General features: G+C 46.5%; 2 protein-coding genes, 1 long non-coding RNA gene and 1 pseudogene across 4 annotated transcripts; all 4 read left to right on the top strand.

The window, feature by feature from the left end:
• Positions 1 to 1,849, top strand: LOC100836663 (protein G1-like6). The gene is made up of 2 exons (XM_003572875.4): positions 1 to 356; positions 502 to 1,849. Exon 2 carries the CDS (start codon positions 568 to 570, stop codon positions 1,300 to 1,302), a length of 735 nt encoding a protein of 244 aa, XP_003572923.1. The 5' UTR covers positions 1 to 356; positions 502 to 567; the 3' UTR covers positions 1,303 to 1,849.
• Positions 1,850 to 8,166: 6,317 nt separating this feature from the next.
• Positions 8,167 to 19,412, top strand: LOC100836359 (annotated as a pseudogene).
• A 3,023-nt stretch (positions 19,413 to 22,435) lies between these two features.
• Positions 22,436 to 25,532, top strand: LOC100821612 (probable anion transporter 7). 2 transcript variants are annotated; one of them, XM_003570315.4, is made up of 2 exons: positions 22,436 to 22,695; positions 23,839 to 25,532. In XM_003570315.4, the coding sequence occupies exon 2, from the start codon at positions 24,043 to 24,045 to the stop codon at positions 25,351 to 25,353; it is 1,311 nt and encodes a 436-aa protein (XP_003570363.1). In that variant the 5' UTR covers positions 22,436 to 22,695; positions 23,839 to 24,042; the 3' UTR covers positions 25,354 to 25,532. The 2 variants fall into 2 exon arrangements, with proteins under 2 accessions (XP_003570363.1, XP_010235946.1); XM_010237644.3 differs by having other exon boundaries at positions 23,749 to 25,532.
• Positions 25,533 to 26,177: 645 nt separating this feature from the next.
• Positions 26,178 to 27,003, top strand: LOC106866473. Its single transcript, XR_001406847.2, has 2 exons — positions 26,178 to 26,412; positions 26,596 to 27,003. It is a non-coding gene; the product is annotated as an uncharacterized LOC106866473 (long non-coding RNA).
• Positions 27,004 to 27,331: the final 328 nt, after the last annotated feature.

Raw genomic sequence — 27,331 nt, 5'->3', positions numbered from 1 at the left:
TGCTAGCTAAAAGGTTAAAACCTATATCTCCCCCAGGCCATCCATCCCATCCACCCCATCTCGATCGATCCTCCAGCCCTGCCGCCACACCGTCCACTGTTCATCCATCCCCTTCTCCCTCCCTCTCCCAAGGATGACTTGACCACCTGAACATGGCATTCCTCGGGCTCCTGCTGTTGCTCTCGGCTGGAGTGGGCACATGATTGGATCACTCGATTCACTCACCACCTAGCAGCTACCTAGCAACCGTCGGAGATTCCTGAGAAACGCTCGTGCGGCTGCACACGTACGCGCGCGCGGCGGAGATCGATCGAGTACTGGATCAGAACTCAGAAGCCAGGGCCAGATTCCTTCCGGTATGCAAATCTCCTGGCTTTAATTAATTAAAGGTTCTCTCTTGGATCGGTCGTTCGATCTCCTGACCTAGCCGGCCGGATGGGTAGATAGCTCGAATCGGAGCAAGAAATGATGCATCTTTTGTTCTTGTTTTGCATTGCGCAGGGAACCAAGCAAAGGAGGTAGAGAAATCGTGAAGCTTTAGTGAAGAAGAAGAGCTAGTAACCAACCATGGATCACCACCATCACCACCACCACCACCATCATCACATGATCCCGGGCCAAGAACCATCGGCGCCGGACACGAACCCCACCCCGGACGCCTTCTTCCTGGGCCCGGGCGGCGCCGCCATCTTCTCCGGCTCCGGCGGCGCCGGCTCGTCCTCCTCCTCAGCCGCCGGCGCCACCTCATCCGCGTCCCCCTCAGGCTCCTCCCCCTCGCTAAGCCGCTACGAGTCGCAGAAGCGGCGCGACTGGAACACGTTCGGGCAGTACCTCCGGAACCACCGCCCGCCGCTGTCCCTGTCCCGGTGCAGCGGCGCGCACGTGCTGGAGTTCCTCAAGTACATGGACCAGTTCGGCAAGACCAAGGTGCACACCCCCATGTGCCCCTTCTACGGCCACCCCAACCCGCCGGCGCCATGCCCGTGCCCGCTGCGGCAGGCCTGGGGCTCCCTGGACGCGCTCATCGGCCGCCTCCGGGCCGCCTACGAAGAGAACGGCGGCACCCCGGAGATGAACCCGTTCGGGGCCAGGGCCGTCAGGCTGTACCTGCGCGAGGTCCGCGAGACGCAGGCCAGGGCCAGGGGGATCAGCTACGAGAAGAAGAAGCGCAAGAAGCCGTCTTCGGCGTCCGGGTCCGGGTCCGGGTCCGCGGCAGGCGGCGGCGGTGGGCCGTCGTCCGAGGGAAGCCCGCCGCCGCCGCATCCTGGCCCGCCGGACGCGCCGCACTTCATCATGCCGTGAGTTCGCTCGTTCGTTCGTTCTTCCTACTAGCTGCTTAGGGGATCCTTCCATGATGGCAATCTGCGGGCGCGCGTCCATCTGAGCACAGCTAGCTAGCACACAAGAAGTTCCTTCCTTCGCTTCTTGGAATGCAAGTAGTGCTGCTGGCTGGTTCAACACAAGAGGATAGCTAGATTGTTCTTCGCCTTTTCTTGCATTTTGCAAAAGATTTCTCCCCCTTCTTGATTTCCATTGTTTGTTTTACTTCTCAAGTAAGGTCGTCGTCATTCGTGAGCGCACTAATTTATTTCTGTTAATTTTTTCTCTGGCTTAATTTTGGTCGATGGAATTGGCCGATTAGATGTTTGATTTTGTTTGGTTTGCTAGCTAGCACCTTGAGAATCTCTAGCTAGTTGGAGTTATTCCTAGTGAGTCGTTTTGGCCTTGGGAGACATTGGCAAGAACAAAAAAGCAGCTAGCTTGCTGGTGTGGTAGCATCTCTTTAGAATTTGCTCTTGTAACAGCTAGATTTGCTAATTAAGGCACAAGTACTACTTTTGTGTTGGCAGCATGCAATGCTTCATTCATTCATGTCTACTATACTGCTGGTGGTTGCCCCTTTGTTAGGAGAGCCAAAAAGGCATAGGGGACTGATTTTTGCCATGGTAGCTAAAGACAGGAACAACATGTGTGTTTGTGTACTTGTCTTATTTAAAAATAAAATGTCTACTTTTCTTGGAACACAAAAAATGTTATATGTTATGGTTTGTTTCCTTTGATCCGTGGTACCTAGGCACTAAAATTGCAAATGTATTGCTTGCTCTTTCCTCGATCTTTATATATATGCAAGGACAATGTAGTGCCAGTTTGAAAGACATATAGTACTAGCTATCTGCAGCCAGCTTCACATTTGCAGTGCAAAAATCTGCAAAAGTTAGCACATAGATGAGGAAACAAGCAAAAGAAGCAAGAAAGAGGGTAGTCTTTTCAAAAGAGCAGGAAAAAAGAAGACGGGCAGACCCTAGAAATATATAAGGTTTCAATACAATTTGGCAGCCCCTATTTTAGCCCATGCTTTGATGCTCCTGGCTCCCTTTCCTTGTTCATGTTAGGCCTATTGGATTTGGCTTGATTTGTCTTGACTTGTCCCTTTCCTAATGGAGTAGAGAACACACATTTATATTATTATTTTTCAATCATATGCACTCAATCAATGGTCAAGTTGAGGAAAAAACTAAATATAACCGATATTCTCTTTGTGGTTAAAGTTAATTTGCTATCTTTGTTAGTGCCTCACACTTTATTCTTTTTGCCTGAAAACTATGTATGTTAGTCAAGAGTCTAGAGCACATTCAAATTCCTGTTTAAACAGTTCTTGCCTTCTTGGGCCTTAGCATCCATCACTATCTTAGATTTTGCCTGTCCCTTCAATGCATAGTTGTGAGAAGAGGGTTTTGATATGGAGAGAGAACATACAAAATCTTTCCTATTCCTTCTGCTACTTTGATAAGGCTAGTTGTTTATAGATCATATACCTTTGTTTTCCCTCCGGAAACAACCAAACAAGATGAATCTACTGCTGCTAGTTTAATAGGGTAGCTCATTTTCGAATTGTAGGATAATTCTTTTTACACGTGGCCTTAGCCTTTTGTCAATGTATTGATGTCTGATTCATACACATAGGCCATTCAAAACAAAGTTTGCCTGATTGATGGTTTCAGTCTATCTCTGAACAGTAGTGTAGATATTTTTGACTATTTGCCTCCTTGACTGAAACTGTTGCACTGGCTCCAGATGGTCCGGGCTCTTGTATTGTGTTAAAAAAAAAACTCAATTCTACATTCTGAATGAAGTGGTCGACACCCAATATATAACTCGTGAATTAAATGATAAAGCTAATGGAGTACTTATAAGTTATAGGTATGGCTATACAAATAGTGCACTTATCTCGTCTTGTACTAGTACTTCCCTTTCAAATTTAGTAGGAGTAAGTTAATTACATCTTGTGAAGTTTATCTATTTGTAAAAATGTTTTTCCATTGGTCAATAATTTAAATAAACTACAAGTATTTATTAAAATTGTTATTTCTAGTAGGTGCAATTTCATTGGTGCATGATTCTTTGAACCGAGCATTTATTGATGCATGTTCAAAATTATGAATCGTCCGGGTTATTTGAACTGCATGCCCCGGCACAACCTGTTTCGGCATTTAGCAAAGTCTCGGTACAGTAATTGATTTTCTTTTGAGTTAGCATAGAATCATGTCTAAGCACAACCTTCTGTTTTGTATGCATGAACCATGCATTTGCGTGAGGCAATTTCCTTTGTTGGTTTCTCATTCAATATACTCTTATAGTGGTGTTAATTATATATAGTTAGCAGCGTCTTTGTAGTAAATAATCATTTTCAACCTTATAATTGGATAGATACACATGCATGTACATGCATGAATTGTACTATATATATAGGTTATGCTCGCTTTACGTAGATAATGCTATATTCGTATGAAATAGAACTCATTTGCCGAAACGGAACTGTCTGGGTACGTACATTCACGCATGGTACGTATACATGCATCAAAATGCATGCATTGTGTGTACAAATTAACATGCATTTGATCGTATATACGGAGAAAGCTTGATCAGCTAGCGTAAAAGATTGTACTTTCTCATTACAATCACGTACGTAATGCCGCAAACCTTCTTTGAATGGAAAAACACACGCATGATCATAACAAGCTTTCCATTTTTCTACCATTTCATTTTTTTCTAACTTGCATGCATATTAAATATGTGGAAGTTCAGTCATTTGCACAATGAAAATGAAGTTTAATTCAGCTAGCCCGGTAATTAAAAATTAGAGGAAATTTCACAGAACCACACTTTCTGTGGCAGTGGTCTCACAAAACCACAGTTGTTACTAACAGTCTCACAAAACCACAACTCTTGGTACAGGGAGTCTCAAAAAACCCTAATCTCGATAATTTTAGGTGGCTTGATGGTGTTTCTGATGACCCGAGCCCACAACGTGGCATTGGGTCGAGACGGGTCAGGGAGGTTGACGTGACAACTGACTTGTGGACCGTGGCATTGGAGACGAGTCGGGGAGGCTGACGTGGCAACTGATTTGTGGGCCCGGGTGGCACTGGAGACGGATCGGGGAAGCTGACGTGGCAACTGACTTGTGGGTTCGGGCCGTCAGAAACACCATCAAGCCGACTAATCATCGAGATTAGGGTTTTTTGAGACTCCCTGTCCTAAAAGAGTTGTGGTTTTGTGAAACTGTTAGCAACAACTGTGGTTTTGTGACTACTGCCATAAAAAATGTGGTTCTTAAAATTATGAAGACTTAAGCTACCAGAAAATGTGAAATTCTACGTACGTACGCCTCCATTCTATTGGTTCATGCTGGTGGTTCTGGCTGCTCCTCTGATCCTTGTACTGACCTGGGATCGAAGAATTTACGGCAGGCATGCACCATGAAACTCAGGCACCGCAGGTAGACATGGCGCGCGCGCGCATGCACACACACGGACACACCGCCAGCAGGTGTAACTTTTACTTAAATGGCCCCTTTTAAAGCATAATTAGGTCTGATCAAGGGGCCGAATGCATCGATAATACGAAAATGGCCGCATGTTCGGTTCGGTTGGTGCCCACACTTGTATTGGTCACACCAGTTGAGATGGCATCGACACAGGGGTGGCAGAAATCAATTTTTTTTTTAGTGAAAAGGGCCAAAAACTGCAATTAAGCTTAAGAAAGGACCATTTAATGAAAAATTACACCATAAAACAGCGAGAGAAACAAATCTGTTTCTCTTATCTTATTTCCAGCAGCTGAATTAAAAAAACGTGATTTCAACTCGCTGATCAGGAAAATTAACGTTTCTCTGCTGCCATCACTCCTAGAAAAAAAAAGGAAAACAGAGAACAAGTACAAATTCTAACATATGGACTCATTACCCTGAAAAATTACTGTAGGGTGAATGGGATGGACGATGTAAAGAATTCGTGGAGATATATAGTGAGTTCAGGAGAATATTAAATCGACAAATAATTCACATGTGCGAAATGCGATTTCTTGGCGAAATTATTGTAGATGCACATAGCTATCCAACTTTACTTTTTTTTCCCTGAATTTTCTTCGATTTTTCTTTTTGGGGAGCACATGCAGTGGCATACTGCTGAAAAGTGCTGAGCCTCAAGTAACAAATATTCGATGATGTAGACTGTAGTTACTAGCAGTAACACTGATAGGTGGATGGATAGATCCGGTGTTTGTATCCAGGACATGGCTACTGTTGGTGATATCACAGAGTCTACCTACTCCTCTCGCATTAGTCTTCCAAGTTCCAACTCCTATCACGCGTAGATCTCTTACTAATTTGTTACACGAACACGGCTAGGCCACACAATATATAGTACCTTCCAATTGTACTCTGAAGTCCACAAGTAGTTGCACTCTATCTACTAGTTGCCATGGGAATTGCAAGTGCTAAATGTACATTCGTCTCAAACAATTAACTAATTGGACACATGCACAGTCATGCTCTAACAGAATAGTAGATCAATATTCCACCGTATATAGTACACCTTTTGTTATTATAGTGCCATACATAGTCGATTTTTGTTAAATAGTATACATAACTATTGGCTTATAGTGTATGCTACAATAATTGTACTAAACTTACCGTTAGTGTTAGACTATTTTCATACATGTTTACTAGCAGCACATACATCTGTCAATAACAGTACTCTCTACAGAATCGATCCGTGTGACAGATCAACTTATGTACGGCGATTTATTAATGTGATAGCCTATACATCCTATAGTGGACTATGTGGAAATGGTATTGCGGTTACTACTGAAATTGAGCAACCGTGAACTGAGCATAACTCAGGTGCTCTAGTTCCTTGTGATGAAATCAGTCCATCCAGGTTCAATTTCTACACTTGACATGGGTGCTAACATTAACCTGAATTTATTCCAAAATTTAACCGACTTCGTTAATCTTTTAAGATCTGCCGGCTCAGTCTCTCGAAGGTGCTCATAGGGGTAGGGTATGCGTTCATAGAAGTAAGTGTACGCATGTGTTGTGAGCGTTTGCGTTTATACTGAGTTTCTAAAAAAAATGAAACAACCCCCTTGTAATTTGTTTCTTGCTGGCGCAAAGAATTTTATTGGCTAGCTAGCTGGGTACCTGTAGGGGTTTTATGATCTGCATGTACAGGTACAACGGGGGTCGACACGCATTGCTCTAGACGGACCAAAGAGAGAACGGGAAGTTGTGACATGAGAGATGGGATTCCTTTGAAGGCCTGCGTCCAAGCATGCATCTCCCACATGCCACGGTGCGCATGTGTACTGTACACAGGAGAGCATGAAGTACAGTGATTGTCGTCCACATTTAACTGCTACGGAGTACTTCAGATCTGCAACTGCACACCTCTGAGATAGTATAAATCAATCATTAAACTTACTCTGGCAAACCAAATTCGAAATATAATTAATAGCTTTTGGGTACGTGAGAATGTATTTTGGTTTTCCAATGATCCCAAGCCTGAGGCACCTTAAGCAAGTATCCCGTCATAGTGATCACATGCATCTTTGTTTTTGTTGTTCCAATGTTTTTGAAGGATTTGGTTTCATTTTTCAAATAAAAAGACACTCATCTTTTCTTTTAAATGCATCACAAGTACCAGGCAAAATGTTGTTTCGGTGGTAACCAGAAAAATTCTAGCATCATATTGATATCAATTCCTCCCCACAAAAGTAAATATGCTCCATCTATTTTAAAATAAGTGATGAGAATTTGTATAATCTATAAATGCACGTTTATTTCAGGACGGAGGAAGTATATAAATTAGTGACAAAGTAGCCTGCAGACTATATGACTTAAGAGAGGGACGCCCAGTAGCGGAGGAAGGATAAAGTGGGCCGCGGCCCAGCTTGAGCTATCCACGCTCTTCCCCGGATATAAAACAGGCCAGACTTACCTACCAAGAAAAAAGTGGGCCGCGGCCCATCTTGAGCTATCTCAGTGGGGATGAAACACAGTTACACTTACACACGGCTCTGCTTCCTTCGGTTTCCTCTCTCCCTCCCTCTGTTGAGATTGGCAGCAGGCCAGACTTCTCGCGGTCGATTTGATTTAACCTCTGAGCAGAAGAAAAAAAAAGTGTTATGGCGATCTTCTTTTCTGATTCAAATTGATGCTATAAGATCTCCAGCGACGTAAACGTACAATAGCCAGAACGCACAGTGTGGGGGGTACTTTTCCGTTTATGTGCATCTGGTTCATGTGGAGCTAGATGATGGTTGTTTAGTTTTCTGGTTAGAACAACGATGCACATTGCGCTCCATGATATTTGAAACCCGGTGATGATGAACATTGCTTACTGCTGCACTTTTTTCGTTTGGACGAAGCATTCTTGGCCCTTCCAAAGGATCAATCACTTGAAGCCGACATCAAATTGCAGGCCATATTACTCAGCTTACTGCTGCACTTTTTCATCAGCTTACTCTGTTGGGGCTGTAGTCAGCGCTCCCCGCAAAAAAAAAAAAAAAACTCTGTTAGGGCTGTAGTTAGGAGCAGATTTTTGTCCCGTAGTCGCTCGTCAGCGGGTTTCCTGCCTTTTGCTTTCTCCCCTGATCTCTCAATCCTGTATCTGGTTTCGTTGGAGACTTTGTATTCCCGTTATTTTCGTAATGAAAAGGGAAGAAATCCCAGATGGAAGAAAAAAAATTGCAGGCCATATTATTATATGGCCACCATGCATTGAACTTTTGAACCAGTTGCATAGATTCCTTGATTTTTCTGGAGGAAATTGTTCTCCTGCAAAAGGTTCAGAGAGAGCTGGTACCCGCAACGCGAATTTAGAGATGGGCAGGTTATCTCGATCGCACCGGATCAACTAGATCTGAATTTGGAGATGGCATTTTTTTCGAAAAGTGAAAAAGCTCGGCCTCTGAATCAAACCGATGCATACGGCCATAACCATGCCATTGAAGACCAGCCAAGTCAAACCAGCTTTCTTCCTGATGACTAATCAACTATAGCGACCACATCCGCGTCAAGACTGAAAAGTCTTGCATGCTCCCACCGCATCTCGGCCGCCAAGAACCGGCTGGTGGCGCTGGGCTGCCCCAACCTCGGCTACTTCGTGGACGGCGCCGGCTACTACGTGAGCGGGTGCATCTCCGTGTGCCGCCCCTCGCAGAACGCCATGCCGAGCGCCTGCACGGGCGTCCGGGTGCTGCCAGAGCGCCATCCCGCCCGGCCTCGACTTCTTCGAGCCGTACCAGCACGACTTCCAGGGGCAGCAGCAGCAAGACTTCGCCAGAAACGCCACGTCCTGCCGCTACGTCTTCCTGATGGAACGTCGGCAACTGCAGCGCCGCCAGGCGCAACACCACCGACTTCGCCTGCCGGAGCGCGCGCAGCGACTGCGTCGACGCCACCAATGGCCCCGGTTACCGCTGCAGCTGCTCCGAAGGGATACGACGGCAACCCCTACCTCGACGGTGGATGCACAGGTACGTACGTGCAGGCATCCATCCTCACTTGCTGACACACTACTTTATCTTTTCCTAAATACTAGAAGTCGTAACTTTTTCTGTTAAGTCAAACTTTTTTTCATCTGATTAAGTTTATAGAAAATTCTACTATGATCTACTAAAGCATACCATGAAAATACATATATAATGGCGCATCCAATAAAACCAATTTGTATTTTCAAATGTAGTACATTTTTCTATAAATTTTGTCAAACTTGAAGAAGTTTGACCTAGGACAAACTTAATACTTCTTATATTTAGAAATGGAAGAAGTAATATTTACTTAAACTAGCTAGCATGGTGTCCCCCGCAAACATCTTCACTGATATTTTGATGTACAATTTTAAAAAACACCAAATATATAAGGTGTGTGCCACTTATATGTGCTAGTGGAGCAGAAGAAAAGTGCGTGGATCATGAGCATGATGGTTGTTACAAACACAGAACTAATAAACTCACTAAACCATATACATTCAAATGAAGTTTGGATATTAATCGATATAAAGGAGATCAGCTAAAATACATACATATACAAAAGTAGATCTAACTAATCACACTACACGTAGAAGTACGAAATTATACCAAGTTTTTAAGATGACACAACTTTTTATTTTTATGTGTTCTAGATCGCAATCGACAATTTTAAGTTTACAATGCGAGCTTGGTTGGTCGATCAACATTTGCGTCCAAACTAATTGATTGTTTGTACGATATTTAGTTGTGCATCTAGAACTATATATAGTCCAAAAGATTTGTGAGATGACAATCCCTGCCCGATGCGATTGACCATTTGTGGTTTATAAATCATATATGTACAAAAAAAATTAAAGTTCACGTGTTGAATTGGTCAATCACTTGTTTGCACTGATAGGTCGTATGTATGTCAGACTATATTTGTTGCTGATATTTTTTGATGATAAATTATCATGTTTGTTTTTGTGTGTTTGTAGGCGTATTTGATTAGTAAGTTTTTTTGTTCATTAGACAACCAGTCGCTCGTACATGATGTTAATTAGTAATCAAAGTTAAAATTTGGGGGTCATGTATTGATATATAGTCCGTTTCTAGTTGTAAGAAGTTCTAAGTTTGTCGTAAGTCAAACTTCTTAATATTTGACCAAGTTAAGAAAAATCTACCAACATCTAAAAATATAAAATTGTTTTACTAAATCTATCACGATATATTTTCATAGTATACTTATTTCATATTCTAGGTGATATATTTTTGCCATAAATTTGGTCAAAGTTTAAGAAGTTTGACTTAGGACAAAGTTAAAACTTTTTACATTTATATTAAGAACGTAGATAATTGCTAAAGTTTTTTTTAATACCCGGTAATAACCCACTCCTGCAAAAATATACTCAATCCGTCCCATATTAAGTGACACGTTTAGGTATAGACACATCCATATTTGGGCAAATTTGAAACACTTAATATGGGACGGAGGAAGTAGATTATAACTGATAGAGTTCAGTTCACTATGAATAAATGGCTACTCTTGAGGAAGCACTCTATGCAGGCCGGTACTCAGAATAATTTTAAATCTATACGGCTGGAACGTGAATAGTACTACTCCCTCCGACCCATATTACCTGTCTCAAATTTGTACAAATTAATATGGATGTATCTATGTTTTTTTCAAAAAGGAGGGCATTCTCCCGATGTATTTATGATTAAAAAGCATCTAGATACATATAATATTTTGATAAGTAATATGGATCGGAGGGAGTATTTTTTTTTCTTAATACAATACCAAAATGGAGTACAATTACTTAAACGAAGCAGCTTAAGGACCATGCATTCGTTTCCGTGAACACAAATAGGAAATTAAGCAGTACATGCTTTATTCTAGTTCCACTGACCATCCGTACAGGAACTATTACGTGTCTTAGATTACAAAGACCTTTAGCCCGGCCGCGAGCTAGCTCTCCTCGGACGGGGAGGCCGGAGAGATCGGTGGAAGACACGATGTGATGTGCGATGGGGAGGGGCCGAGGGGGGCTTGGGATTTAATTACCTTCAGGGCATTGCGGCCAAGTTAAAAATTTACGATTTTCTTTTGGAAGAAAAAGATACTGTCAGAGTTCGTTAAGGTTAAAGATACGGGGGAGGCCGTAGAGATCAGATTGTTTCACGTTCACGTGATTTAAAAGAAAATTTATGTGTCGTGTAGATCTAACGGTTTTTTGCTACAACTCTCATATCCAACGGTCTGTATAATTCTGATGATGTGGATTAACGTGGAGGTTTCAAGGGGCGGAGCCAGGATTCGACGATGAGGGGGGTGAAAAAAATCGAACGAACGATGAAACATCACAACATATGAAGTTTCAATTTAGTATATTGGTATCAACATAGGTACAAATGTTTCAGTACAAAACAAAACTAAATTTCTTTGAGAAAAAAAAACTAAATCTCAATGTAATGTGTTGATGTAAAGCATAGCAACACAAGCACAATACATGTAAGGGTTAAAAATAGATAATTTGATTAGAAGTAAATACATGCTAGTGATGAGCGATTGGAAGATTAATTGTTACCGGTGTGTGCATCACGACATGATTATAGAATTGTGCGTGTCTGCATCCGGCGACTCAACGTGGCAGGAAGCAGGAATGCCAATAAGTGCGGCCGTGCATGCAGATGGAGAACCGGTGATCTAACCTAATTGAGGTTTTAGAACAACCTAATTGAGGTGAGGGCACGGCAAACACAAGCCGTGGAGTTGTATGCTGAAGGCAAGAGGCGCTTTAGCAATTAGCAGGCAACATTTCAGCTATGGACTTATGACTTTATGGGCCTTTTTCTTTTCTATTTCTTCTAGGCTGTTAGGTTTTGCCAGTTTGCCCCTCCGTGGTTCTGTACGCAGAGCATGCACAAGGTCATTAGGCCTAGCTAATTAGTTGAACCAATTAACTATCTCCGGCTAATTAGCACTAGCACTACAGCCTGCTACTTCTGATGCCAACGATCAAAAACCAGGGGGGCGAACCATTAAGGGGGGTCTGACCCCTGCTCGCTCCCCCCCGAGGTTTCTTTCGGTACCCCTCGTATTGCTTTTAGTATATAATAGATGGGAGCGGCTCAGTCTCAGTCGACTGAGACAAACATTTCTCAGTCGACCAACCACTGCAGCTCCTAATTTAAGCATGAAACTAGCTATCGATTCACTTGTTGTCCGCCCATGTTCACCCGTGCGTGTGTGCTGCCTGATTTCTCTTTTCTTTTTTAAGCTCCAAGTTTGACCCAGCATGCACATTGTTGCTCTCTAGATTTCATTTACGTAGATTGTTGCACCTGCAAGAATTAAAATTGCAGCTGCAAGGATTTCTATTGAACCAGAATTTATGTGAAATTTAATCTAAAAAATTGCACGTGTACGGAACCGAAATTTATGTTGAATATTGCAGCTGCAAGAATTAAAATTGCAGCTGCAAGGATTTCAATTGAACCGAAATTTATGTGAATTTTAATCTAAAAAAGTGCACCTGTACTGAACCGAAATTTATGTGAAATACTCCAAAGGAGTATATGACCACCATACCAACATGAGGACACTGCTCATAATGAAGATGCCACGTTTTTAATACATTGACATCCCGGACTCACTGCAACACGAATCTTGGCATGTGATCTAACCGTTTAGACCGTTAACTGAGAAATTGCTTTTCTGAGGCGACTGAGAACTAGCAAATCCGATAATAGATTGATGATGGCTTTGTTTGATGTGATGGTGAAATTGATTTGCTTTGCGTTTACAAACGGAAGACATCGACGAGTGCCAACACAGAGACAAGTACCCGTTCTACGGGGTCTGCACAAACACGCCCGGAAGCTACACCTGCAAATGCTCCTCGGGGACGAGTGGCGATGCATACTCAAAGAATGGCTGCAAGCCAAACGACAAGTTCACCTTAGCTCTCAGAGTAGTTACAGGTAAACACACACACTGATCCACCGAATCGGTCGATCGGCCATCACCATGCGTCATTAATTAATCTTCCTGCAATCTAGCTAATGATCTGGCATGCAATGCTTGCTTTTGCCAATGCGATCATATCCAGGGGTCGGCGTGGGCGTGTTCGGGTCAGTGTTCATGTGCTTCTGGCTCTACCTGGGCCTTCAGAAGAGGAGCTCATCAAGACAAAACAGAGCTTCTTCGAGCACAACGGAGGCGTCATCCTCCAGCAGCAGATGCGTGCCGACAACGGAGGAGGCGGGTTCAAGATATTCTCGACGGAGGAGCTGGAGAAGGCGACGGACAACTTCGCCGTCGACCGCGTCCTGGGCCGCGGCGGCCACGGCATCGTCTACAAGGGCGTTCTGGAGGACAATACGGTGGTGGCCATCAAGAGGTCCAAGATGATGGAGGCTGCCGAGACCAAGGAGTTCGCAAGGGAGATGCTGATCCTCTCCCAGATAAACCACCGGAACGTCGTGAAGCTGCTGGGCTGCTGCCTCGAGGTGGAGGTGCCCATGCTCGTCTACGAGTACGTCTCCAACGGCACGCTCTACCACTACATCCATGGCAGCAGCAGCAAGCTTAAAGATCTTGATTCAGACAAGGCCTTGGATGCCCGTCTCCGGATCGCGGCGGAGTCGGCGGAGGCGCTGGCGTACATGCACTCGTCGGCATCGACACCGATCCTCCACGGCGACGTCAAGACGGCCAACATCCTGCTCGACGGCAGCCTCACGGCCAAGGTCTCGGACTTCGGGGCGTCGAAGCTGGCGCCGAGCGACGAGGCCGAGATCGCGACGCTGGTGCAGGGCTCCTGTGGGTACCTGGACCCGGAGTACCTCATGACGTGCCAGCTGACTGACAAGAGCGACGTGTACAGCTTCGGCGTGGTTTTGCTGGAGCTCCTCACAGGGAAGAAGGCGCTCTACTTCGACGGCCCCGAGGAGGACCGGAGCCTCGTGTCCCGCTTCTGTTGGAAATCAGCCCAAATTCCTCTCATGCAGACAACAACGAACAGCAAGCAAGCTAGCTCGATTTCCTCTGTTTAATCGGTTGCTGGAAAAAATCGGTTGGAGTTTGGATAGCCAAAGGCCCGTATCGAGCCTTGCTTTTTTCCTTTTTCTATTTTCTGGGGTTGGACGATTACAGGAACCGTATACACATATTTATACACGGCCAGATGCAGTCCTAATCAAACAAGTTCTGCTCTAAACTGAATACGAGAACAACTAGGGATCAACTCACGTGATTCCCTTTGCAATTCCTAAACCGACTGAACCTAGACATGAACCAGAACCTAATTCTATTCGGATTTGATCTTACGACTTACATTCTCCCTCTAAGATCAAAACGAACTTCTACTTGACAACGTGAACGCTGATCTTCTTCCTCATCTCCTGAAACTTCAGTCTTCCGAGGGACTTCGTCAATATGTCGGCCAGTTGTTCATCTGAACTGATATAATCAACATCAAGCTTGCCTTCTTCCACGCATCCTCGTATGTAATGAAACCGGGTGTCGATATGTTTACTTCTATCATGAAACACCGGATTCTTACACAGAGATATAGTGGACTTGTTGTCGATCTTCAACTCAAACTTTTCTGGTTCTCGGTTTAGTAGATCAGCCAACAATCGCTCTAGCCACACTCCCTGGCATGCTGCGGTAGCTGCTCCAATGTATTCAGCTTCACACGAGGATAGCGCCACAACCTTCTGCTTCTGTGACATCCAGCTCACAATATGTCCACTAAGGAAAAACGCCATGCCCGAAGTACTTTTACGGTCATCAACGTCGCCGGCCATATCACTATCACTGTACCCGACTAGTTGTGTCTTCTCCTCTTTCTTCTTTGAGTAAACACACCCATGATTCAGGGTTCCTTTGATGTACCGTAAAATCATCTTCACCGCTGCAAAGTGTTCTGTTGTGGGGTTCTCCATGAACCGACTAACGATCCCAACTGAGTATGCCAAATCTGGCCTTGTATTCACCAAGTATCTCAGGCTTCCCACAATACTTCTATATTCGGTACTATCAATAGGATCTGCTTCGCTGTGTTTGCTCAATTTATGCCTTGCTTCCATCGGTGCTGAGGTAGCATTGCACTCTTCCATGCCGCACTTCTCAAGGATTTTCCTTGCATAAGCTTCTTGACACAAAGTTATTGAGTCTCCTCGCTGACATACTTCTATCCTGAGGTAGTAGCTCAACAAACCAAGGTCACTCATCTTGAAAAGATCTAGCATCTGCTTCTTGAATCTTGCAATCTCCCTCTCATCTGCACCCGTGATCAACAGATCATCAACATAGACTCCAACTAGGAGCCGTTCCTTCCCATCACCTCGTTTGTACATAGCATGCTCCAATGGACTCTTCTCAAATCCAAGGGACACCAGTGTAGCGTCCAGCTTGGTGTTCCATGCCCTCGGTGCTTGCCGTAGCCCGTACAATGCCTTGTGCAGTCGCAACACCTTATGTTCCGCTCCCCCTTCGACGAAACCTGGAGGTTGTTGTACATATACTTCTTTTTGTAGGTCACCATTCAAGAACGCTGATTTCACATCCATATGATGCAGCTTCCAGGATTCTTGAGCGGCCAAAGCAATCAACAACCGTACCGATTCCATCTTTGCGACCGGAGCGAACACTTCCTCAAAATCAACGCCTTGTTGCTGCACATAGCCCTTTGCTACCAAGCGTGCTTTGTGCTTTACCACATTGCCATTCGAGTCTTTCTTCACTTTGAATACCCACTTGAGGCCTATGGGTTTATGCCCTGCAGGGAGATCAACCAAGCTCCATGTCTTGTTATCTTGGATTGATCCCATCTCCTCCTCCATTGCCTTGCGCCAACTTTCTTCCTCGCTAGCTTCTTCAAATGAGGTTGGTTCTTCAGTACTTAGCGAGCACCTTTCCCTCGCTGTGCGCTTCATCTTGACCGTCTTCGTCTTGCGGATCAACTTCTTTGGAGAAGGGTACAACTCCGATAGAGGTCGAAGTCGTTCGGGCGTCGGTCGTCGCGTCCGCGACCGAGTCTCCACCGGCGATCGTACCATTGTCGATGCCCTTTGAGAGGTTGCTGCCAAGGTAGAAGTTTCAGCGTCTCCACCAGCTGCTGCATCCTCCCCTTCACTTGCTCCTGCCGCGGCAGAGGGATTTTCTGCCGTCTCTCGCGTTGTGGCAGACGCAGATCTTCCTGCCGCGATTTCTGCCGTGGCAGAATTTTCTGCCGCAGATCCTGCCGCAGGAGAGATTCCTGCCGCTGTTCCTGCCGCGGATCCTGCCGCGGCAGAGGATGAGGCTGGTGCTCTACTGAAGCTGAACACCGGTGTAGCGCCGCGGCCCGGCGGCGTTCCTGATGGATCTCCACCACCTGCGTCATGGTCGTGGCCTTCTCCACAGTTATGACCTGCATGCTCAGGGACAGAGTAAGATACAACAAACATATCATCCGAATTTTGTTGATTCTCTTCTTTGTTTGAGGACCAATCCCATGCCCTCTCTTCTTTAAAGACGACGTCGCGTGCCACGTGAACTTTTCTTGTTCGTGGATCGTACACACGATAAGCCTTCGAGTGTCCCTTCAAGCCTGCTTCATAACCCATCAAGATCATCGGCTTACTCCGATCTTCCAGCTTTCCCACATGTCCAGAAACATTCTTCACATGTGCCATGCACCCAAAAGTACGAAGGTGATCGACCGAAGGTTTTCTTCCACACCAAGCTTCATAGGGTGTCATGCCAATGACACTTTTCGTCGGTGCACGGTTTAGCAAGTATACCGTTGTAGTCATCGCTTCTCTCCAAAACCTCCCCGGCAAGCCTTTGCTCTTCATCATGCTTCGAGCCATTGCTAACACGGTTTGGTTCCTTCTTTCAACAACACCACTTGATGCCATGTTCCTCACAATATGCAGCAAACTCATGTGAGATGAATTCTCCTCCTCGGTCAGTCCGAAAAGCCTTCAACTTTGTCTCTGCTTCTACTTCAGCAACAATCTTGATCTTCTTGAATGCTTGAAACGCTTGAGCTTTCGTTTTAAGCAGCACAACCAACATGTACCGACTGTAGTCATCTACCACGAGTAGAAAATAGCAATTGCCTGCTGGGGTTGCAGGTGAAACTGGGCCACACAGATCACCGTGAAACAAATCTAATAACTTCTCTGCCCGGTACTTTGTTCTCTGGGCAACGGCGCTCGCCGTTGCTTCCCTACTAGGCAGCCATCGCACACTTGTTCAACATGATCCACCGTCGGCATCCCAACCACCATGTCCTTCTGGCCGAGTTATCGAAGCGAGTGAAAATTCAAGTGCCCGTAGCGAGCGTGCCACCTCCATGCTGGATCATCAAGACCAGCTAACAAACAGATCGGCTCTGTTCTGTCTAGGTCAAGAATATACAAGCGATTCTTTGCCCTCTTGACCTTCATCAGCAGCTTGCGTTGTCGGTCGTAGCCCCACAGGTACGCATCCTCTAACACGATTTTACATCCCCTTTCCTCGAGTTGACCAAGACTGATTATATTGCTTTTCAGCTTGGGGATATAATATACGTCGGTTAGTACCTTGTGATCGCCAAATCTTGTCTCGAAAAGAACTGTGCCTCGCCCTTGTATCGCCACCATGGAACCATCTCCAAAACGCACCGAGCCACCCACGGCTAGGTTAAGCTCTGCGAATTGGGTTTTGTCGCCAGTCATGTGATTGCTAGCGCCCGTGTCAAGGTACCACACATTGCCCGCCTTCACTCTTGCTTTATCATGTAGGTAGACTTTCTTTTCAACAAGGGTTACGGACTCAGACTTCTCCTCGATGACTTCCTCTTGACCTTCTTCCATCAGCTCGCACATCTCTACCATCAACAGCGCCAGATCATCATCTTCTTCCCTGGCCATATATGCTTTCTCTTTCTGTGGCTTTCGGCACTCCGACTTGAAGTGCCCGTATATTCCACAGTTGTGGCACCTAACCTTCTTGCGATCAAACTTTTTCTTGGGGGCCGCACCTTTCTCCTCGGTACCTTGAGGAGCTTTCTTTGCTTGTGCTCGACCTCCTCCTTTAGCTTGATCTCTTCTTCCACTGGAGGATGACGAATCGCCAGTTTTCCTTGCGGCCATAGCAGACCACTGCGCACGGGTCATCATCAGATGCTCGTCCTCTTTGCCGTCTCCGAACACCATCCGGAGTCGTTCATCGTGCGCCTTGTAGCACCCCACCAAGTCCTCCACCGTGAGGGTCTTCAGATCGACACACTGCTCGATTGAGGTTACGATCTGGATATACTTTGGTGATGCCGCGCGTAGGAACCGCCTGACCACGGAGATCTCGGAGAGTGTCTCGCCTAGGTCGCGGATCCCGTTAACGAGCGTCGTTACACGCGCTGCCAATGCGTCGACCGCCTCGTCTTCTCCCATCTTCAAACTCTCATAATTCTTCAGCAAGATTTGAAGGTTTGCCTCCCGGACACGCTCGTGTCCTTGATGCAGGGTCTTGATCGTATCCCATGCATCCTTCGCAGATTTCTTCCCCTTCAGGTGTTGTAGCACATCGTTCGGCACAGCCGCATGGATGGCCGCCAACGCCAGGCGATCAATGCGATAGTTCGCCGCTCCTTTGGAGTACGTGTTACCGCCAGGGTCGACTGCGTCGCAGATCTCTTGAGATTCCATAGCCACCTCCATTTTCATTGCCCACATGCTGTAGTCGCTGCGATCGAGCCTTGGAAACGTCGCCGGTGCTGAGTTCCTTCCAGCCGCGGCTCCCGACATCCCCGCATCCGTCGGCATAGCTCCCGTGTACTAGGGACCGCTTTGCCGGATTAACCTTGGCTCTGATACCAAATGTTGGAAATCAGCCCAAATTCCTCTCACGCAGACAACAACGAACAGCAAGCAAGCTAGGTCGATTTCCTCTGTTTAATCGGTTGCTGGCTGAAAGCAGAGCACACGCACGTATACACATAGTAGCACACGTACACACGAAAAAATCGGTTGGAGTTTGGATAGCCAAAGGCCCGTATCGAGCCTTGCTTTTTTCCTTTTTCTATTTTCTGGGGTTGGACGATTACAGGGACCGTATACACATACTTATACACGGCCAGATGCAGTCCTAATCAAACAAGTTCTACTCTAAACTGAATACGAGAACAACTAGGGATCAACTCACGTGATTCCCTTTGCAATTCCTAAACCGACTGAACCTAGACATGAACCAGAACCTAATTCTATTCGGATTTGATCTTACGACTTACAGCTTCACGGTGACCATGAAGATCGGTCGGCAGGACGAGCTGCTAGATGAGCAAGTGAGGAAGGCGATGGGGCCAGAGGCGCTAGAAGAGGTCACAAACCTAGTGGCACGGTGCGTTAGCATGAGCGGCGAGGAGCGGCCAACGATGAAGGAGGTAGCGGAGAGGCTGGAGGCGCTGAGGAGATACCAGAGGCACCCGTGGGGTAAGGCTGGCAGTGGTCACCATGGTGATCCGGAGGAGGAGGAGTAGAGCTTGTTGCTTGGCAGGGAGCAGCAAGGGGACGTGGATTACATGTTCAGACCGCAAGATGTCCTTGATCTTGAAGGAGGCAGCACGAACAGTTTTAGCTCTTAGAAAATTAGAGTCAACTACGTTTCGTGCAATTCTTTTGCATATACATTTGAGAAGTCAATTATTTTGCATATACATATGAGAAGAGAAGTCAATTCGTGGAAAGGCTCTCCCGTGGCTCTTTATGCCCGTGTCTTGGAAATTTGGAATGGAACAAATGATGGGGTGTTTCCTGCAACTTCAATCATGCCAACGGCAACCTCACAAAGATTTGGGTAGCATTGTATCTACCATGAGAGTAGGCGAAAACTCTTTCTAGTGGCACCGCTACCTGTCAGTGCACCGTCGATAGTTCGCAGTGTCGCCAAGATCCACGATTCTCCCGATCTGATCGACTTCCACCGTTCGCTGTCGACATCCTTTGCCGACGCTGCTTCTACGGTCGCCCCGAGATCCCTGCTCGGAACCGCGTGGTGCCCCCAGATCCGTTCGACGGAGGCACCGCAAGCGACGGCGCCCACGATCGACACCACACCAGCGGCGCTTTTCTTCTGCGTCAGGCTCGACCACATCGTCTTGCTGTAAGCTTGTATGTGTAGTGGATCACTACTCGATCAACACAACAACGTGTGTTTCTAATCCCATAGCCCATAGGGGGGAAATGGCATCAAGTAGGCGGAGCCAGACCCCAGGCAACACGGGCCACGGCCTGGGGCGTGGCCCAAATTTTCAGCCTAAAGAAAAAGAAAAACTAGGTTCGCCTGGGGCGTTGCGGCCCACCAGCCCAGCCAACACAGGGTGCCTTGCCGTCGGCCAAAGAAAACACGGGCAAACACGAACACGAGGGAGCAAGAGAGGCAGAGACAAAGAGCGCCGCCGGCCCCGGTGCTGGGACCTGGTCTGCTAGCCGCGCCTAGGCCCTGGCTGCAGCCCGTGCCCACCTCCATCCATCCTCGCCTCCTCCGCTGGCCAGCTCCCCAACGGTCGCCCCGAGCTCCCTGCTCGGAACCGCGTGGTGCCCCCAGATCCGTTCAACGGAGGCACCGCACGCGACGGCGCCCACGATCGACACCACACCAGCGGCGCTTTTCGGGGCTGGTTGGTATCTATCCTGAGCATCGTGCCTGAAAAAATTGAGTGCCTGAGGTGAGCCTGAGATGTTGTCCTTTTTTGAGAGCGGATTTTTTGCTCCGGGTGGCAATCACACCCGAAATCTGAGCCGCCCACCTTGTTTTGGGGATCTGTGCCCCTGATTTTCGGTTTCCAAAATACATTTGCAATACATGGCAGTGGCGTACGTGGGGACAACGCACGTGGGATTCCAACCCCCCTTTCTTCTTTCTTCTGTCTGCCCTCTCCACAGCAATGTCGCCTCCCTCCCCCCCCCCTTCTCTCTCTCACCCAACAGCCCATGGCGGCCAGAACAGGGACCTCGACCGGTGCGGGATGGCGGCATAGCCGGAGAAGGAGGCGGCCATGGGCGTGTCCAGTTCGACATCGAACGCGCTCTGGCTGGGTATTCCCTCCCCCCTTCCCATCATGTTCGAGCAAGAACTCGAGGGCGGCAGGACGGGGCAATAAATCGAGATGCAAATCGTCGGAGCAGGGGAAGGGCCGCCGGAGTTCCGAGCTCGGCCACGGCATGGCCATGATCCGTTGTCGCAGTTCGGAGCTCGTCCACGGCATGGCCACGGTCAGCAGGACGCGGACGCGTGGTGCCGCCGCCCCCCTGCCCGGGCACGAAAAAGCCGCTGGGGTGCTGCCGCCCCCACGCCTGGGCACGGCCGCGCGGCGGCGCCGCCGCCAGCCAGCACCAGCCGCCCCCCTCCCCCCCCCCCTCTCTCTCTCATCGCGGAGCTCGTCCATGATGCCACCAACATCTTCACCGAGTTCATCTTCACGGGGTCAGGCTCCGACAACGTCGCAGCGTCTTCCCCAACTACGGCATCCAGCCGCCGGAATCTCGAGAACGGCGGCTCGTTCTGGAGTCGGCCGAACCCCGACAACATCCATGGCACAGGAGGAGCAGGCGGACGGGTTCTTCTAGTCGAAATGGACAAGGGCAGAGCTAGCAGCGAACGGGAGCAGCAATCGGCGGTCGCCACCGTCGGACGAGAGCAGGGGAGAGAAAAGTGAGAGAGAAAGGCAGAGGAGGAAGATAGCGTGGGGGGAGGTGCGGGTAGAGAAATCGGGTGGTGGTGCAAGGAAGCAAAACACATGGTGGGCCCAGCACTGTTGAAGAATACAAAATTAAAATGGGCATACGGATCCAAATACATATAGGAGGAAGATAGCATTTACGAATCTCAACGTATTTTGTAAAGAGCAGATTCAGGGTGCGGTCGCACCTAGGTGCAAGAGGACATTTCCCTCCTTTTTTGCCTGACGAGGCAGCCCTACGAGCTTTTTGTTTGGTTGGTGCCTGATCGGATAGAGCATTAAAGTATTGAATAAAAAATGAATCCGACGTGGGACGGACCTTTGCAAGCTTATGCTGTCCACTCGCTTTTTAAATTAAAGGGATTAGCACCTCAAGCAGTTGTGGCCTTGTCCAGGCCTACGAAATCCTAGGCCTGAGCCAGGCTAACTACACCGCTATGCTCTCTAGGCCAGGCAAGCATCTTGCTCTTCAGGACGTCAACCAAACACAACTCAGGCATGGCTCAAGGAGGCTTCAAGCGAGGCAGCTATGCTCCAGGCCAGCAACCAAACAGGCCTTTCGTCTGCGTCACGCCGCCCCCACGCCCCCCGTGCGCGGCTGCGTCGCGCTCGACCACATCGTCTTCTCCGTGCCCGCCGTCCTCCGTTCCCCTGCTGCAAGCTTGTATGTGTAGTGTATCACTACTCGATAAACACAACAACGTGTGTTTCTAATCCCATAACCCATAGGGGGGAAATGGCATCAAGTAAGCAGAGCCAGGCCCCAGGCAACACGGGCCACGGCCTGGAGCGTGGCCCAAATTTTTAGCCTAAAGAAAAAGAAAAGCTAGGTTCGGCCTGGGGCGTCGCGGCCCACCAGCCCAGCCAGCACAGGGTGCCTTGCCATCGGCTAAAGAAAATACGGGCAAACACGAACACGAGGGAGCGAGAGAGGCAGAAAGAGCGCCGCGCCTAGGCCCTGGCTGCAGCCCGTGCCCGCCTCCATCCAGCCTCGCCTCCTCCGCTGGCCGGCTCCCCAACGCCCGCTGGTCCCGCCCCGCCGCCGGCTAGGTCAGGAACTCGACGTCCTGCCATCGCCTGACCAGCGACCTTATCTCCTCTGCTCCCCCGACCGGCGACTGTCTCTCCCGCAGACATTGTCTCCCCCGACCGGCTGCCTGCAGGCTGCCCCCAAATCCTGAGGCAGGTAGCCCCTTCTTTCCCTCAAATTCCCTGTTGTTTGATTTGATTGCCCTCAGATTGCTTGTCTGATCCAAGGATTTTTTTTGCTAATTATAATGAATACAAGCTAGTTGATCTTGCTAACATGTATGATGATGACTTCTCTACATATGAGGCTTACTTTTGTCCTTAGAAACCAACTGCAGTCATTCATTTCATAAACAACCGCCAGTGGAAAGGGGCTATCTTTCCAATGTGATCGTGGGAGCCTAGGGTCAATCAACCATTTTGGGCCAAATTTTGATTAATTGTCTTGGAAAATTTTACTTGACAATTGAGTACTGTGTCCAAATTTTGATCAATTGTCTTGGAATTTTTTTAGTCCAAGCTATTTTGGCCCGGGGCGTGAGCAATTTCTGGGTCCACCCATCAACCATCTATTGTTACATGTGGTCAATTAACGTTGTAGTTACATTTGTGTTTCTAGCTACCAGTACTAAATATTAACCTCTGAAACTCCTTTTGTATATTTCGCTCCCAATGGTTAATTTGCTGGTAATACAAGTTTACTTTTTGTAATCTGGTTTCATGATTTAAGTAATATCTAGATCAAAGTTAATGTTAGTAGCCGTGTGTATGATAGATCTGAATTTACTGTGTTTTCATTAGATTAAAGTCAGATGGCAGACAGGGTGTATGCTGGCTTGGCACTCTCTTGCCCTTTAGTTATGTCATTGCTTAGAATTATTCTTGTTAGTGACATACATCCTCTAAGACATCTGACAAAATCACTTAGGAAAAATGCTCTCTGTTTGCTGCTAGGATATAAGTAATATCTTGATCAGCCCGTGCTTTGAGTAGGTTTTGATGGGTATGGGTTTGTTCAATGGTTTAGATGAGCATGTTTCCTCTAAGAAAAAGCAAAACTCCAAGATCTTCTGCTGACTTTGTAAGCCATATATGGCTCGCAAATGGCATCTGTTGCATTCCGAACGTGGTCGAGTACCGCATTTCATTGCAGAAGTGACACATTTGAATATAATATTCATGTCTTGATTCATCTAATCAAATGATGTAGGTCTTCATTGAGCAGGTCTATTGAGTTAATGTGCAGTATAATAGAGATCTATCGCTGTTAAATTGCTTATGAGACCAGTAAATTGAACAGGTATATGAAGCACGGGTGAAAAATCTCACACTGTTTCATAGCAATGAATGGTCACTATTTATCTGCTACAGATCTTGGTATCTCCAGAGATTGAAGGAAGAAACACAGGTTTATGGTAAAACTTGGTGAGTACCCCTGGGAGGTCAGCAAGGGGTGGCCTGATTAAGAGTGCTATAAAACTTTGTGCTTCATCTCTGATTAGAAATGTCAAGAATGAAGTTCCCAAGGCGTTATGTCATAGTGTTGCTGACATTCATCTGCACAAATGTTTGTTACATTGAGCGGGTGGGTTTCTCGATTGCTTACACTGTAGCAGCTGATGCAATCGAGGTGAATCAAGCAAACAAAGGCATGGTGCTCTCCATGTTCTATTATGGTTATGTTTTGTCACAAGTTCCTGGTGGATGGGCAGCCCAGAGAATGGGAGGTAGACGTGTTCTTCTGCTGTCATTCTTGTTGTGGTCTTTGATATGTGGTTTAACTCCACTAGACGCCAACAGAGTAGCCATTCTGGTGCTTTCTCGCCTCTTTGTTGGTGTAGCACAAGGCTTTATATTTCCTGCCATCCACACTGTTCTGGCACAATGGGTGCCACCACAGGAGCGCTCTCGGTCAGTATCTTTAACAACATCTGGGATGTACCTCGGGGCAGCTGGTGGCATGCTGTTGTTTCCAAGTCTGGTGAAGCACATGGGACCCCAATCAGTTTTCTTTGTTGAAGCAGTACTGGGAGTAGCATGGTCTGTAATATGGTTAAAGTTTTCCAGTGAACCTCCTCGTTCTGACCTTCCAAAAGTGTCAATATCAAAGGTGTCTTCTCCAGAGAAGATTAAGGCACAAGCAGGTGGGGTTGTGGTACCTCGCACTGTAAAGATACCATGGCGAAGGATAATCTTCAGTCTGCCTGTTTGGGCAATTGTTGTGAACAACTTTACCTTCCACTATGCCTTGTATGTTATCATGAACTGGCTGCCTACCTATTTTGAATTAGCCCTTAAGCTTAGCCTTCAGGATATGGGATCCTCGAAGATGCTTCCCTATTTCAACATGTTTATATTTTCCAATGTTGGTGGAGTGGTTGCCGATCACTTGATTACAAGAAAGATTTTATCAGTTACCAAGACAAGGAAGCTCCTGAACACCATTGGGTTTGTTGTCTCGGCTGTTGCACTTATGGCCCTTCCTTCTTTCGGGACACCCTCAGGGACTGTGATTTGTTCATCGGTATCTCTTGGTTTTCTGGCTCTAGGAAGAGCAGGTTTTGCTGTGAATCACATGGATGTTGCTCCGAAATTTGCTAGCATAGTGATGGGGGTTTCAAATACAGCCGGGACATTGGCTGGTATAGTTGGCGTCGGTCTCACAGGAAATATTCTGGAGGCTGCAAAGGCTTCTAACATGGATCTAAAAAGCTCAGAAACCTGGAAAACAGTCTTCTTTGTTCCAGGATACCTTTGTATTTTTAGTTCAGTCCTTTTCTTGGTTTTCTCCACTGGTGAGAAGATTTTTGAATAGAGGATGATTATTTTTTTGTGTTTTCTTCCCATTTACAGCGAGACAGGATAGCAAAACGGGAAATTTACATGTATATGTATCTGTCAAATTTCAGAGTTCAGACTGCATCCTACACATTTTAAGAAATATTGTTAGGAAAAATAACATGTTCTTTATATATATCATGGCGCGATTGGTAATGTTTTTTTAAGGAACTGATATTTATATGAGAATGTCAAACATTTTTTATTTGTTCTCCGTGGAAGCCTGGTTACTATTTTACTTGAGAGTATGTATCTTTCCACAGTTCTGTATCTCCCTGAGACCTAGCAGTAGATGATGCATTTCTTTCTTGTACCTGTACGCTCTTGGAATCAATCAGATGTCTTTTTTGGTTCATTCTTCTTTTAATTTACTTTGGTTCTTCTAATAAAACTAGATAATTGTACTCTCTCCGTTCAATGTATTTAGACATGACTTAGTGTATAGATGCATTCATATTTAGTCAAAGTTGAGACATCATTTGTTGGACAGAGGAAGTATGTTATTTGTAGGGTGACAGAAATTTGGAAAACGTGGAATTGCAATGGCGTCTGTTTGAAAATTCAATAAGTTTGAATATGACAAGAATTTGCACCAGTGTGTTTGATTACGCCATCTTCCTGATAATAAATAAACTAGTACTCTACTCCTGTGGACTGAGTATTGAGTACAAGATACCGATTCCTCCTTTCATTTGCTAAACAATTATGACCTAGGCCAAACTAGTGCATGGCTATTAGTAATCTGTTAGCTTTTGTTTTAAAGCAAAATCTGTTACTCCAGCTAGTTCGTCTACCGATGCATATATACTCGCCGAGTTTACATAGAACACCAAACGACCAAAACTTACAGTAAGACGAAAAAGAAAACAGATGGCGCCCAAAGCATTCCCAGCTCTGCTTCTTCTCGTGTGTTTTTGTGGCGAGCTTGTGATTCACGGCCATGCTGAGGCGCCGTACGCCGGCGGCAGCATCATGGGAGGACATCCTGCTGGGATGCAGCCATCTCCTTACACTACCCATCGCCACTCCACAATCGGTACTAGTAGCTAATTGCTTAACGGCTGCTAATTAAATCTCTCGATCGCGTCATTACGATATTGCATTCTTCCTATAACTCTTGTCGTGTGATTTGTGCACACATGTGGTTTAGTCTTTTTTCTTGTGTGATGGTATGTTTGATAATGACTCTTGCCTGTTTGGGAATTGGGATCGTATATAGGAGGGGATCATGGAGGAAGGCGTTTGAGCGGGGAAGAAGAAGAAGAGAAGGCCTTCATGATCCACAGCCTGCCGGCGGCGCACGACCGGCCGCTTCCTGTCCCGCCTTCCGCCAGCTAGTCCCAGCTGGGAGGGAATGCAGCCATGGAAGCTGGCCAAACCCCAAGACAGAATATATTATGGAAACCACGCACATCCATCTAGCTTGAGTACCGAATGGGCCTTCTTTGTATGGGGAACTTGTTCGTATATATCAGTGGTATAATGGTGGAGGACTGGTCTGATTAAACGATGTACTACTAGTGTGTACTGAGAGGTTGAATCTTCAGTGTTATCAAGGAACATGAATTTATCCCAACATTGTAAGGTTTACATTTTAGCAAGTAAATAAGACTTTATCTTGCTCGCACGAGAACGTTTATTTTAGCTACCGCTCACTTCATATCAGCAAAAGTCATATGTGGTGCTACGAAAGCATGGCTAGTAAGCAAATGGGTATGGAGGAAATTAAAGAAATCGAAACAGATTGTTAGACTCTGGTCTCAGCAGGGCACACTGATTTGGAATAGTGATCGGCATGTGTCTACGTGATGTTCAGGGAGATGAAAGTTGTAGTCTCCGACCTTCAGGTATTTAGGCTCAGTTCACTCGCCGCGCGGCGGAATAAAGCAACACATGTGTGCGCCCCTCAAGCTTTTAGTTAATTTTTACCCGTTATGAACTTCGTGGTTATCCCT

The sequence above is a fragment of the Brachypodium distachyon genome, chromosome 3 (assembly GCF_000005505.3).
Source record: "Brachypodium distachyon strain Bd21 chromosome 3, Brachypodium_distachyon_v3.0, whole genome shotgun sequence".
NCBI lineage: Eukaryota > Viridiplantae > Streptophyta > Magnoliopsida > Poales > Poaceae > Brachypodium > Brachypodium distachyon.
Note: the sequence above shows the minus strand (reverse complement) of the source record. Positions and strands in the feature narration are given on the sequence as shown.